General features: G+C 37.5%; 1 protein-coding gene and 1 long non-coding RNA gene across 7 annotated transcripts in view; both read left to right on the forward strand.

The window, feature by feature from the left end:
* The window catches only part of LOC140331478 (uncharacterized), a 276,876-nt gene extending 266,071 nt beyond the window's left edge, over positions 1-10,805 (forward strand). Inside the window, exon 2 of the long non-coding RNA XR_011920939.1 lies at positions 6,375-10,805. This is a non-coding gene — a long non-coding RNA (uncharacterized lncRNA). The remainder of the gene's footprint in view (positions 1-6,374) is intronic.
* The window catches only part of HYCC1 (hyccin PI4KA lipid kinase complex subunit 1), a 60,697-nt gene extending 49,892 nt beyond the window's left edge, over positions 1-10,805 (forward strand). For 3 of the 6 annotated variants that reach the window (XM_072412525.1, XM_072412524.1, XM_072412526.1), the window contains one exon: positions 4,524-10,805. In XM_072412525.1, the coding sequence (XP_072268626.1) occupies positions 4,524-5,101 (578 nt within the window). In that variant the 3' untranslated portion in view covers positions 5,102-10,805. Of the gene's footprint in view, positions 1-2,568; positions 2,875-4,523 lie in introns of all 6 variants that reach the window. The other 3 variants (XR_011920938.1, XM_072412527.1, XM_072412528.1) reach the window with 3 other exon arrangements.
* Positions 10,806-15,456: the final 4,651 nt, after the last annotated feature.

A 15,456-nucleotide genomic window follows, 5' to 3' on the forward strand; every position in this document is an offset into this window, starting at 1 on the left:
GTAAAAAAATAACAGTTCGCAGTGCAAAGGACCCCTAGACAATTTGTTAGTATGTACAGGACTCTAGGTTTGTGTAGTAAATATTACCAAGCCTAATTCCTCGTGTTGTGTGTCAAGGCCACAACGTGAGCTTGTTGCGTACACACACACACACTTCAATCTTTAACATAGCACCGTTTAAAATAAACTAAATGCTTGCTTTAAATCTTTAAAATCCTTTGTCCAAGTTTTTTTTATAGTTTACTATGGAGTGCATTTGCCTTGAATACAAATGTTCATTTAGTTTATAATCATTGGCTAATCCCACTGAACTCTGTCCAAGACTTCTATCATCCCATTTCATTAATCATGTCCGTGCTAAACATGCATTATGTAATGCCACACTTTAAACTACGGATTTGACTGCATTTTAAATAGAAAGTAGATGTAGGAGAGCATCTGTGGCTTTAGCAGTTAATCATTTAGATGGATCACATTCCTAATTTTTAAAACTGATAATGTAGTCCAACTTCGGGCTTATGTAATAAGACAATGCTAAAATTATCAAAGGTTACCCTGCTATCCTGTCCACCCACCTGCACTATTTTTTTTTTTTTATTTATTTGTAACTAAATAAATTATTAAATGCTTAGCGCTTCCTGTCAACACCTAAATAAGATAAAAGAAAAGTTAATAGGCAGCAACAGATGTTAATACATTAACAAAAGTAGTGAAAAGCCACCAAACACATACATGGGCAAAATGCCCATGTTTCTCATTCCTCTATAGTGATGTCTTAAAAGTCTACAGATCTTTCCAATGATAGATTCAGCTAGTGTATTATAGACAAGGTGGCTTGTGGCTATCACTCTACCCTTGTAGTACGAGGGTTCAAAGATAAGTTTAAATGTACTTGACGTGATTGCGGGAGTTTCCTCCAGCACATTGGTTTCTTCCAACATCCCAAAAACATACTGGTAGGTTATTTGTTTCCCCTAAATTTGGCATTTATTATGGACATTAGGTTATGACCACCATGGTAGGGGCATTAGATTGTGAGCTCCTCTGAGGCATAGTTTGAAACCTAACTAAAATTTTGTTAAATATGTCCGCTTTATACAAATACTACAAATACTGAATTCAACTTCTGTGACTTTTTTTCCTCTTGATCACTGGAGTTCTCTCCCAGGCCATCCAGCTTACACTATAATAGTCCCCTAAAAAAAAGAAAAGAAAGATTAAAAGCTCACATAATTTATGCTAGGCTAGCTCCCAACTGGAATGTTAATAATCCTTTACTCGCCTGGTTTTCAAGAAAAAGTTATACTAGTTCCTGGTATGTGTGACCCCCCGCCCCGCTGTACAAAGTCTATAGTCACTGTAGACCTGTATGCACGCTCAGGCCCTTTAAGTCACGTCAATAGCTGTCCCTCAAAGAAGCTCACAATCTAATGTTCCTACCATAGTCATTGGCCTTTAATACAGTCTAAGGTTAATTTTGGGTGGGTAGCCAATTAACCTAACTGCATTTTTTTGGGGATGTGGGAGAGTACCTGAAGGAAACTCACGCAGACACGGTGAGAACCTGCAAACTCAATGCAGATATTGTCCTGGCCGAGATTCGAACCTGGGACACAGCGCTGCAAAGGCCAGAGTGCTAACCTCTGAGATTCTCTGAGGCACTTTAACCAAAATCATTGAAGGAATTTGCTTAGTTCCATAATCCATTACATCACACGTGTTAAAGCATTAATATATTTGTGTTGATGGTAAACAGTGTGTCTGTTTGCAACAGGAACAGACTTCACAGATAAATGGCTAGTGAAAATGGAAGAATAGGAAATACAACATCAGAATGAGCCATGCCCCCCCATTGACGATTGCTAAACGCAACCTGTTTTTTTGTGCCTGAAAAGTTTTAAGCAGGCTTTCAATGCAATAGAGAGGAAGAATATTGCCCCATCGTTCTGATCAGTGGAAAGAATAATGCTACTTGGCTGATATCTAAGCAGAATATTGCTCTTTCATTGATCTCAGTGAGGGGTAAATGCCCCATCATTGGTATTAGAGGCTGAAAGTGCACCCCAGCAATGCTATCAGTTGGGGAAAAGATCACAATTATTGGTTGTATCAACAGGAACAGTGCTCCTCAATATTGATATCTGTGAGGAATCTTCCCCTTTATTAGGGTGTGGTGATCAGTGGGAACAATTGTCCATCAATGGTATCAGGAGGAGGAATAGTTTTATTTTATGTCAAGAGGGAGAATAGTTCTCCAATGGCCAGGTAAAGGCAAGGAGAGGGTAACCTCCATCCATCACTCTGGGAGACTTCTGTCTATAATTTGGGTATTTGGATTAAATGTATTCACGCTACTCCATGTCTGCCATGTTCCCCAACCCTCATAACAATTTTTATTTATTTTGCAAGCATTTAACAAAAACTCATGTCTAGCTGGTTAACATTTGTTCATTACTCATGTAATGTTTGTGTTGATGTTCATTTACATTACTTTTGTTTTTTCTCCAATTCCCTCCATTGTCATTTCAGCCATTATCTTCCTTTTTCTTGTTTTTTTTTTCCATCTAGAACAAAATGACACTAATAATGACTCTTCAGACATGGGAAACCTTGTCATACCCGAGATTAGTGTCACCAGTGTGCCTGGAGACAGAGCTGCCAATGGGGAAAGAATGAAACCACTAACAGATAATGATGCTCTGCATGAAAACTGTTCAGAGTCTAAAACTGAGGGCAAGCCTGACATCAGAAGGCAAAAATCTGTAAGGAGATTGATGGAGGATGTGATGTCTTCACCTGGCAGAGTGCAGTGTTAAATCACTTGGTAGATGATGGGCACAAGGTACCTGCAAGTGAAAGGGTCACAGTGCATGGGTGCGCATACGAAGGCGTCCTTTACTTTTTAATGGCTGGAGTGAAGCATGCATTTCAGATTGATACTTTGAATAATTCTACCTAGAATTATTTATCTATATCTTTTGTCTTTCCATTGGGGGATCTTTAGATGCCTATGTGCTTAAGGTAGAGAATAGTGGTGTTAACATAACCAGTCTGAATCTTTTTCTGTCACAAATCACATTAGTTGTCACAAATTTGCTGCACTTGTCATGTTTCAGTCCCTCACCTCTGTCATGACTGGACTCACTGGGTGAAAAAATAATTTGCTCTTGACTGCATCTGTATGCTTGAGATTGAAATCCTCTTGTATTAGGTGAACCTATACCCTTAAGAGTTTTTGTATATCAAAGACTTTTTGTTACATTTTTGGATGAAGAAGTGAAAAATAGAATTCGCTAAGTATGTGGCACATGTAGATGTTCTTTTTCCCTCCCACAATACATTGGTCTGTCTGAATTGAGGAAGACAGGTAGCATTACTTTCAGAAAAGGTGATGTTTGTGGAGATTGCAGCACCCATAATGATAGGTGCACTTTATGAGGAGGCTTGGCACTGGAGGGTTCCTTTAGTCCAAGGGTGCTGGGTAATATTCAGTTTAAGGTGACATGTTTGTTCTAAACATAACCTAGAGGTTTTTATTCAGAAAAAGTTGAGTATTTTGTACCTTATTGAAAGGTACTTCTCTGATCTCGGAGGTCCTTATGAGCATCAGTGGGAGTCTTCTGACATATGCACAGAAAGGAAATGTCAACATAAAAGTTCTAAGTAGAGGTGCTCGTTAGGTAAGTGTGGTTTTGTTATGTGATGTCCTAATCAGTCAAATTTTCAGTTAAGTTTTTTAAATGGAGTGTTTTTGCTTGAACAGATTCTTTAGTTGGCTGCATTTCTGTATTGCATTTCAAGTAGAGAGATGACAGAACAGTCCATAATGTCGTCAGAAAACTCTTAACAGATACTGAAGTCACAGTGTGCATCATGTGACCTTTTCATTTGTTTGTTCTAAATTTTAGAGGTTTGCAATTTGCAGTGAATTAAACTGGATTTTATTTCTCGGACACCTTTTGGGTGATCGTTTTTTTTCTGCATGAATTACTGTTGAACTTCTTTCCTCACAATCAACTTACGCATGCTTCTTCTTTGAATAGTTTGTATGCAATTGCACCTAAATCGCACCTAAATTAAACATATGATGTGAAGGAGGAGTGTATAAAAGGTAGACAACCAAATTGTATTATGATTTGTGTATTTTTGGTTAGTGATAAGAAAAATTACTGAACCTCTATGTGCCTTCTAGTTTACCACTCCTTAAGGCTGGTCTATCCTTCAAACAGAACTAGTTAAAAAAAAAAAAAAAAAAGGCCAAAAAAGATTAAAAAAAGGAGAAATGTACCTTACTTCTAGCTTCCCAAAAGATTTCCTGGAGGCAATGGATCCTTTAAAACCTTTTATGCTCTTCCTTTACTTCATATTGTGTGCTGAAAAATCACTGGTAAAACTGGTAAATTTCTTGTTATTGTTTTCTACTGACACTGCTTAAAATATTTGTGCTTTGGATGCTACTGTTGTGGTACTCTTTTTTGATTCTTGAACTGGAACATTAATAATTTTTATATCTCCTTCTCCAGATTCCTCAGAGTTAACCCTTCCAGATGAGCTATCTGAAATAGCCGAGGTGGACGAAGGTTTCTGTTCCAGGGCAGCCTCAAGCTCAAGCCAATCTGCCATGTCTCACAGCAGTAGTGGTAGCTTCAGCAGGCCACCTTTGGTTAAATCCCAGAGAAGATCTCTTGGATCCAGGGCTGGGGGTAAAGAAAGGGAATCCACTGGGGATCCTAGCCGTGAGCATCTCAGCAGGAAGCAAAATCAGAGAGCCATGAGTGAGAATCTGGAGCTAGTATCTCTGAGGAGACTGACTTTGACAACTAGCCATTCTCTCCCCAAACCCGGCAGCTGTAGTCTTGCACGGACTGCAACGTCCGTATTCAGTAAATCCTTTGAACAGATGATCGGAGCAGCTCCCGTACACAGTGTTGCAGGTGTCAACACTGCTGGCGCAGGCACTAATGTGGAAACAAATAGATTTAGTGCTTGCAGCCTACAAGAAGAGAAACTGGTGTATATTTCTGAAAGGACTGAGCTTGTTGTGCCTGGCAAAAGCCACCAGAGATCCCCTAGTATCTGCATTACTCTGTCTACAGACTAGACCTGGAAACTAAGCACCATAGACAGGATCTAAACTAATGATTTTTAGTTCCCCCATATTCAAATCAAAACTTTCATAACGGCTGACTTGTAGTTTTACCAAAGTTTTTACATGTTACCTTAATTGAAACATTGAGCAATTTATAAAAGATAGATGACCAGCCATAATTTTTTAATAATTTTTGGATATGTTGGCTGTTTACACCCATGTAGTTTGTTGTGTTATTCAAATGTATTTCTAGTTCTGTTTACATGTCTAGTATAAAGTATTGTTTACTGTTTAGAGAGCACATGTTTTTTTTTCTTTTATGTCAACTTTAAAAACTATACATAAAAATAAATGCTGTTGGTTAGGCACACTTGACATCAGCCAGATAAATGTGATGTCACTGTTAAGCAGCTTTGTTAAATATTAGTCTGTACGCTCATGGGGTGTTGGACATTTCAGTTAGTGTGAATGCAATTGTCCTAGAATGGCCTGCACAATAGATGTCCTTCACCAGCAGATGCCAGTGCAATCCAACATGGACAAGCATTTTAATTTTTGTCTGGTAAAATATTCTGTGGAATAGTTTTGTGAATAACTGATTTCCACCAAAATGTCAGTTTGAAAATGTTTGTTTTTTTTTTTTCTTTAAATTTTTTTTGTACCTTTTAAAAGACTATTTTAATGCTTTTGAAAATGTTGATATGGTAAAGTTAAACCGCTTTGCATTACGGGAGCTGTCTAAAATCATATTTTTTTTTATTTTTTTTTAAACTAAGCCTACGTAATGAATTACATACAAATTTAGGGTGGTGAAATCCAGGTATAAAAGAGTATTCCACTTTGGTGTGATTTTTTTTTTTTTTTTTTGAGCAGCTCCCAAGTGCAAAAAAAGACCCTGGCACTCTAGTTTTTAGGAAAATCTAAAGAACCAAGGTCATGTCGAAGGTTTCAAAACATTTTTCATGTTTCAGGGGTTCTAATGGGCTCTTTCTATGAGTGTTTGATGAGTCTGAACCTTTGGAAAACCTGGTGTTATTGTGAAAACCACAAGAGGTCTGCCCTTGTCACTGGTTTATCTTCCTTCTCCTATCTTTACATGTACATACGTGCCATTATTGCTGAAGAATTTACGTTTATGTGCAGTGAATATAAAGGAGGATGATTCTTGGAACTGTTCTTAACATTGGATCAGATCAGGGGGACGGGAAACATTTTGGACTACTAGGCCATGTCAGGAGGTCAAGAAGGCACACTAGGCCAGAAGAAACAAGGTGTCCAAGGAAAGGTTTTTTTCCAACCGGGACTGCAAGCGAGCAGCCTCAGTCTTCTGCTCATCCGCGGTGTAGTCTCTGTACACGCGTGCTTGGCATTGAAATGCCCCTTGAGATTCGACCACTTGAAAGTGCTGTTGGTGTCGTTGCACACTAAAGACAGGGCTTTGTTGCCACATTGGATGAAGAAAATTTGTCTGTCCATTCAAGGTTGAAGACACGTCGTTCAAGGTCAACCTTCCGGAGACTGGTAGCTGTTTGTTCCTTCTGCTCTTTAGGCATAGTAGATGTGGTTACTGTGTGGGAACTCGATAATATCGATGATCTCGTGGGAACTTGCAATAATGTGACAATTCCATTAGGTCGGATCCAACAATAAATTACTACGGGGTTGCTAGGTCGTATCTGGCCTAAAGGCCAGAGTTTGCCTACCTCTGGGTTAGATTGCCTGATATAAATTTATTTAGGTAGTTGCCTATTTCCAGCTTCAAAACAAAATTCCTTTTTTAAACTTTTATGTTCACCTGATTCAGAGGTAAGAATGTCGCCACAGAATAGGTTATTTCATTTTAGATCTGATACAAGTTGGCTCTGGTTTAGCTGCAGATATAAAAATATTCTAGAGAGATATAAATTATTGTGGTAGGTAATGTAAGTGTTCTGATACTGTAGTGTATGATGGGTAAAAGCATGTTATGCTGACCTTGTGTTTAGGGTCTTGTTGGGCTACAGAAAGAAAAAATGCACTTGAGCAAGCTAACAGCCGGGAAACAATACATAGACTAGAATTTTCTACACATGGTTAAATATATATGTATTGGAGTGTGCTATGTTTCCTGTTCTCAGCAAGAAGTTACTGAAAAGAGCTGCTACATTGGCCACAAACTGACTCAGTACTAACCATTGTGCCATGTAAATAGGCTGAGGAAGGTCAACATACAAAAGTAAGAATGTATTTACAGTGCTGAATGAAGAGGACAATAGTGTAACATTTGCAATTCTTAGGGCTCCATTTATAAAACGGAATCGATTAATATTTATGAAACACATGGATATGGTAGATTCCCTACCTATGGGATGTCTGATTCTCTGTTTCATAACTTGAGCCCTTAATGTTCCTTCAGTTGTCTCTCCTTGGATTGTAGTATGTCTGATTTCAGTGTGGATTCCGTTGGCACATAGACAGGTGACACCAGCATATATAGAAAGGTTGGTAGATCTTTAGAGAAACTATACAGAGCTGGATCATCCATTTGCAGCATTACACTGAGCTGTTTTTGTCCTGTGTTTGGAACATTCTCCCCATTTTATATGCAGACAGTGATAGACATATAGAGAATTACCCATTGTAGACTGGAAGCATAAAAAAGCGTATCTTTTAAAAATATCTTCATTACTATGTCCCCATTGGAGAGATTTCCTCCCACCATACAACAAGTGAGGGGAAATCTCCACAACTAAAGCACAGGCAGCTATTAAAAATCGGGGGTTTTAAAACCTTGTTCAGACCCTAGACTTCTTAAATATTTAAAGACATCGTTCCACTGCATTTTGTAAACCTGTAAATGAGTAGTAAAGAAATTACATCAAGTGTTTAACTTGGTTTTATATAAGGTTTACAAGGGTAAGAGAAAGTAGAATGCAACCTAATGTGTCTGTAACGAGTTTTCTTTAACTCCTCCAGTCAGGTTCAAGTTAATACACAAATAGTCATTTTCTAGAGTAGACGATGTTCTGATTGGTGGCTACAGGGGTAATACAGACCATTCTTATGAGGCACAATTATTATTAAGGTCCATGTTTCTTTTTCTTATGGATGAGATAGGCCCTTAAGGTCCCCAGGCAGTGCCATGGGCAGTGGGTTCTAGAAATATGAATTTCCATTCTCATAGAATGACCCTAGGTGAAGAGCAAGAGTGTTGTGTGCTTAAAAGCATCAAGACTTGAACATACAAAATGTGTTAAATGCACAAGGAACCTCCCAAATTTGAATGATGTATTTTAGATTAGATTTATATTGTGTTTTATTTTTGCTTTGACACTGTGATTCTTATATTCTGTTATGCTTGCTGTCCCTTTTTGTTCTTTTATATAAGGCCCCCTGGTCTCTTATATCTGAGTTTTACATGTTGACATGTGGTTTTTGGCACGCCATGATTTTAGTTACCTATGCCCATATGCCCATATATATGGCCAAATAAAACACCTGTCCTCATTCTTTCCCAGCAAACAAAAATGGAAAAGTTTGTTGCATTTAACACACTGTGTGTCAGGGATTTTTTTAAATGTGCACACAGCTTTGGAAATGAGATTTGTCTGTATCCATTGGTATCACTTTGCCATGTTATACTAATAATGTTCCTTGTTGCTGGATACCCCCATCTGTTTTCTGACTGGTGTTCATAAAAAAAACAAAAACGATCATCCAGTCCTGTGCATGTATACTCACTGGCCAGAGTAATTAGTATGGAAACAATGTTATACAAGTGTGGATATTTACAAAGGTTGCAGTTTTGCCAAGGCAAATTGCATCTTAGAAGGAGAAGCTGGCAATAGCATCCAGTGTCTTTTCCTCTGTACAGGTTTCACCTTGCTATATTGTGGGTAACAGTGTTGTGAGGATACACATTTTTTTGTTGTAAAACATGTTTTTTTTCCCCCATAAAGTCAATGTACAGTAACAGTTAAAGATATGACATCCCAAGAAGTATTTGCTTAATTCGACTCAACATATAGATGGGTTAAAAACCCCTGTCGCACACATCTCATTATGCCTGATTGCTCATCACTAAAAGCTGTAGAAAATTTTTACTGGTTTGGAACAAGGACACAAATAGTTTGGTGCCTGAAGATACATTTTCAGGTTTTTTTAGCTTGAACTTTTGGTATCAAACCCATGCAGCTGTGGCGACTTTGGGTCCAGTCATTTTCTCTTTACTAACTGCCATGGCAGTGGATTGATGTGGAATAGATGCAACACCAGTGTGCAAGGTTAATGGGTCCTATGAGAACAGCCACTGTATGGCCATAATTAGGTTATACTGCATGCTTGTAAATTGGCTCATTAGCACACCTTCCTTACTTTAACATCCAGCAGACACACCTTTTGGGGGGGAAGGAGGTGATCCAGCACCCAGCATCATCCAACTCTGACATGACACAGTGGCAACTACATAAAAATTGTGCTTTTAAGGGTTTTTATTTCTTTCCCCAAACAAGTCAGTAGATTCGAAAGCCAACTTCAAGCAGGTCATATGTGTATTGGTTCAGGAATTCTGAAGTATCTAAGAAGGTTCTCAAACAAATGTCCAAAGCAAGCTTGTAGAGGAAACCCAAAGTTTGTGAACATATGCTCAAACTGTGTTCCAATTGTGCTATATGCTGTGTTTGTGTACAAGATTATCTGCTTCCCATAAAGCTTCTTGTACTTTCATAATTAAAGCCCAATATTGTTTTGTTCTGTACTTTGAGGGAAAAAACCATTTTAAAACCTATTTGAGGGTTTCATTACTTCCAGTGCCTTAAATTACAATGTGATGTGTGTCAAAGAACTAAAAGGAAATCTCCCTAATAGAGTCGCAACCTTTAGTAAAAAAAAAAAAAAAAAAGAAATGTCAGAGACCTTAACCACTCTGTTAATAAAATAATAAAAAAGAAAAAGAATTTGCTGGAGTTGGCCATTAAAGTACACAAGGTACCTGACTGCATAGGTTTTATGTCCATATATAGTCTAAAATGTTACTCCACCTTTCTGTAACTGAATTTTGTAAATCAGGTTATTTAAAAATTCCGTAAGCAGAAAATATTACATACTTTGGTATTCTTTTAGAGACTTTCAAAAGTAATAAATGCACCCAATTGAAAATTTACCCAACTAATACATGCAATGAGACGAAATTATGTAAAATGCATTAATTCATAGCAACCAATCAAAATTCTGTGTTTTTAAAATCAATGAAAGCATTTGTAATTGACCTTAACTGAATGTAAAAAAAAAAATTAAACCCTTTTGGCATTAGAGTTACTATTTAACCAGATCATTAGTTTACTCCCCTGGGAAAATCATATTTTCTTTAAATATTACAGAAAGTTGGATGTGACAAATACATATAATGTAAAATCTTCCAGATAAAATCAGACATGGTGTTGCTTTTTTACCTGTGTGTTTTGCCTCGTTATTGTATAGTTTTTTCACTTTTTTGTGTTTTTTGGTATAACCTGATGTGCCAGATATACTGATGCATTTTTAACGTCCTTCCCTTCCAAATCACTTTTACTACCGTAAACAATGTGTTTTGTTGTGTGTATGTATTTAGAGGTATCCAGTTGTTTCTGATTTATTGTAATATAATGGAATTTCAGCGTTTTTGACTTTTTACATTTTAGTAATGTACTTAGTATTGCACAATTTGTCTTTTCAATTAAATAAATTTATTGAAATTTGAGTATTGGTAAAAGGTTATCCTTGCAGATGCAATGTCTGATTCATGGCCACAGACCCTTGCTAGTAGGCCACAAATGTATTTGGTATTGATTAACAAAAAGATTTGCCAAATTTTTATTACCTTCAGTTCGAAAGGTGCCCTGCGTAGCAAGGGAAGTATTTTGTAGGACTATGTGTGGCAAGAAGGGTTAAAGAACAACACAACACTCAGGTGATAATAAATATTAAACAATAATATAAATAATGTAATATAATAAATAATGCTGCTTAATTCAAAGATAACTTACCTTTATTATCCAAATATATACTGCGTCCTCTATTCAGTATTTCTTCAGCTTTCTTCAGTATCTCCTCAGCCATTGTTTGCATTCCCCATTGTCGGTTTTCAACTGATTGAAAACTCCCATAGATTGCTGCTGGTGCCTCTTCAAATGACACACGCTCCCCTTCTTTACAGTCTGGGGGATTCAAATGATCAATACCAAGATCTTTAAGACACCAAAGTATATAACTGATAATGAAAAGCCCACTTGTCAAGAGTAGTAGAAAAACATAATTGTGGAATATATAGTATTTAGCCCCTTATTATACCAAACTAGAATCAAATACAATTACCAGATGGTTGCAGTAATCAAAAAAAGTTGATAATGGTTTATTGGAGAGGATAATCAGTTCCTTTACTGGGCAGCTATTTTATATACGTTAACACATTTTAGCACATTGTTTTTTTTTTTAGATTTTTTTTTAAACCTTCCATCTTTATTGGATGCATTGAATGGTACTAAACAAAGGCTCCATCAGAAAGGTCACAAGACTTGGTTTACCCCAAGGAGTGCACATTTTCTTATCCTTTATCTAGGACAGGGGTCTCAAACTCGGGCCCATGGGCCAAATGTGGCCCGCACTGTAATTCTATTTTGCCCGCTAGAAAATACCGGTCTACTAGAGCTGACCCGCTAGTAGACAGTGCATGCACCACTAATACTACAAATCCCAGAATTCTGTACTGCTCAATCAGGACCCACAAAAGCCCCTCCTCTGACATTCATTAGCTTCCCCAATTGTAGATATTTTTTCAATAAATATGAAGGTTGGCCCATGACTGTCCAAATTTTTACTTTTGGCCACTGTGTATTTGAATTTGACACCCCTGATCTAGGAAGAGTCAAGTCAGGGAGGTAACTGACATTTCCTATGTGTATCTAGAAAATGTCAGCATTGGCACTCTTTGATTTTTTATAATCAACTATGAATTTGATGGTTTGTAACCAACAATTCAGATAGTAACATGACCATTACTAGCTCATTTTGGCCAAACATCCTTGTTAATATACTGTCAAAAAACATGCAATTATTCATTTTGTAAATGTCCAACTTTTTTTCTTTGCATGACCCGGTCTAGGTATGAACAACCACAATTTTATTCAGGTCACTCCAACCCAAACAGGTATAGGAGGGAGAACATAGAATGTATAGAAGACTAGATTATTTATGCAAATCTTTTGCTAAACACAGCTGAGGTTGTGGGTGATCTTAGGGGTGTGAGTTCTTTCTGCATCCTCTTGTAACTCTTTAATGACCAAGACAAATTCAGCAGTTTCTTTCTGGAGCAAGCACAGCTTGCTCCAGAAGTTATTAAATGTTTAGGGTCCATAAAGATTTTTTAGTTTTTGTTTGTGATTTAACTCAGTGAGAATTTTATACAATAACTGACACCATGTTGCCTTATAATATGTTGAGACAAACATCTGTCCTAATTGTTTTATAAAATAATGTACCTTTTCTGACTTGCATACAAATTCAACTTAAGAACAAGCCTACGTTTTCTATCTCGTATGTAACCCGGGGACTACTTGTTTATGTGTTGCATTTGCCAAAAAGTTAAACTCAGTTGGTTTTCTAATGGTCGCACAAGAAAGCCCTACTGCACCCTGTGACCAGTTTTAGGGGCTTTTCATTTGGGTGCCTTCCACCAATAGTGATTACTGGTTCAACAAAGCCACACTTCGCATTTGGCTTTGTCCTAATCCCCCCAAGTTCATGACATATAATGCAGAACCAGACCCTGTACTGTATTTAAGGATGCCAGAGGCCACATACGTTCCTATGGTGTAAATAAATACTTTTTTGTTACACCTCTTGTTTTAGAGCCTTTTTTTTGTACATCTTTGTCCAATGCAGACAGATCATTGATGGTGAGAAGGACCAGCAGAGCACTGAACATAGACCCCTGAAAACATAACAGCACTTTTGTCTTACTTAGGCTATGTACACACAGTGGATTCTCTCCCCATGTAAACATTTAGCTCTCAAAGATCACCACCAATTCTCTAAAATCTAATTTCAGTTTGTTTAGAACATGTAAACTTCTTAAATGTGTTTACATGGGAAAGCCTTTCGGCTGCCAAGGTTCAGCTGCAGTTTAAAATATTAGGAACAACTTAAGATTTTAGCTACCAAAAACACAGGCATACACTTCACCTTTACAAAAGTGTTGTTCAAAGTCCAAAATCAATTACCTTATGGCTGTCAAATACAGCAACTTAGATGATGGAGTAACTCCAGCCCAATGTAATTTACATGAATGAGGTATGTAGAGCTGGGCTTTACCAGAATACTGTAAAGTACAAGGAACCAACTTGTACTTAAAATTTAGTATTATGTATCAGAATACAGACATTGTTGAATCACAGCAATAAATCCCATTCCTTTACACAAATACAGTGTATATTTTCATACTTTTAGTTCATTTGGTATGTTTAAATATACTCAGCAGTAATTACTAAATTACCACATCCTGAAGCATTGTTTTTTTTTCCCTTTTTAAAATCTAGGCATTGCTGCAGGCATTCGTCTTGGTCATTTAGTAATCCACTAGGATGGTTCACTAAACAATGTTGGGGAACAGCTGTACAAACGCTAGTTTTTCCTGAGATGATCAGGAATGTTTGTCTTTGGCAACAACAATCTAGCTTCTTTGTGTAGCTTTAGAATCACACATACAAGATCAGACATAGCTAGCCAGGCAGGGGTGGCAGTATAAAAAAAGAGATCACTCGCCTTGTATCAGTATGTCGATAGAAAGCGTTTCTCCAGATATGCTAACAGTATGATTCAATATGTATCCAGAACTGTAAGAACACAGCACTATTCCACCAATAAGGATGACAACAATGTGCAGAACTGGTTTGCAGGCAGTTGAATAAACGCATGGAGAATGTGATGACAACAATGAAGAACTGAAATTACTATTTTTGTATTTTCTGTAGAGGCCACGACCTATTTGTGTAACATTCACTTTCTTTCCGAGGTTTGTTTTACTATATTTTGTAAAAAAAGGGAGAAGGGCAATGGGAAGTGCAAACCAAGAGTCTGAAGGAGGGCTGGGGGTTTATATGACCAATTTAAAGAAAGAACATATATATGATTCCTCATGTCTCAACTGGGAACAACTTTGAGTAATGGCCTTTGCATGGAAGGGACTGGACACCACGTGAGCTAGGCTGGTCTATATCCCTGCTGCCTCCTTGGGAAACCATATAATCACATAGTTACAAATATTACATCCAGGCCACCCATCACAGAGTGAAAAGTGCTACAAACTGTTTCTCATGCTGGGTGACACAATCAAACTGTTTCAGTGAGACACTTTAAAGACATTTTTGATCACCTGAAACATTGAGGAACTTTAATGTACCTAATATTTTGATCTAAATTATTTGTCCTGATGGAATCCAATTTAAACAAGTCTCAACATATACACATTAGATATTTGCCTTGTGTAATTTATCCTCTCTCACTATCACAGTATGGATCATAATGCAAAAGGGACCTTTCCATAAGAGTTTGGAGTACATTACATAGGGCAGAAGACATTAGTTTCCTCCAGTCCAATAGCACTGGTAAAATTAAAACTTATCTTGCCTCACAAAAAGACATCATTGTTATAAAAAATCCTTTATGTAACATAAAGAGATTTCAGGGACCAGAGAGAGCACAATGCTCACTATAAAAACAAATAGACTGGTTCCAGTAGACTAAAACATAATTTCAGTAGGTTATCCTATGGGAAAATGTCCATGGAGAGGGAGTTTTTTTCTAGATCAGTCTCAACCAGGTTTCTGTGGAACCATAAGGTTCCTCCATTAATTGCTCGGGGTTTCTTGAGTAAAGAGCAATTTTTTCCTCTCAGGTTTATTTATGTGACATCAACATCTTTCCAATAACCAGTAACAAAGGAGGCATTCTTCCACTGACTACCACACTAATGTACTATAGGATGTGAATATAGTAAATTTAGAAAGGGTTCCCCATGGAAAAGGGGTTGAGAAACACATGAGTAAGCACAGACAAAGCCATGCTGTCTTGCACCCCGAAGGAAATCCAAGTTGAGGAGTCTGATGGTGGGATATATAAGCTAGTCAAGCCCACACCATTAAAGCGTCAGCAGTGCATGGCCAGGTATATAGCCAGGTGATGCTCTAGGCACAACAGGTTTCCTAAAAATGGCACCAGGAATTCCCTTGCTGGACTATAAAGAGACTAGGGCTTGCTGAGATACCCATGAAAGAACAGGCTTAGGATAAAAAGTGCCACTGGATGATCAGTCTGGTAAATTCAGAGCAGTTCCATGCAGCCTGAAGAGGTATCAA

Source organism: Pyxicephalus adspersus, chromosome 5 (genome assembly GCF_032062135.1).
Source record: "Pyxicephalus adspersus chromosome 5, UCB_Pads_2.0, whole genome shotgun sequence".
In the NCBI taxonomy this organism is placed as follows: domain Eukaryota; kingdom Metazoa; phylum Chordata; class Amphibia; order Anura; family Pyxicephalidae; genus Pyxicephalus; species Pyxicephalus adspersus.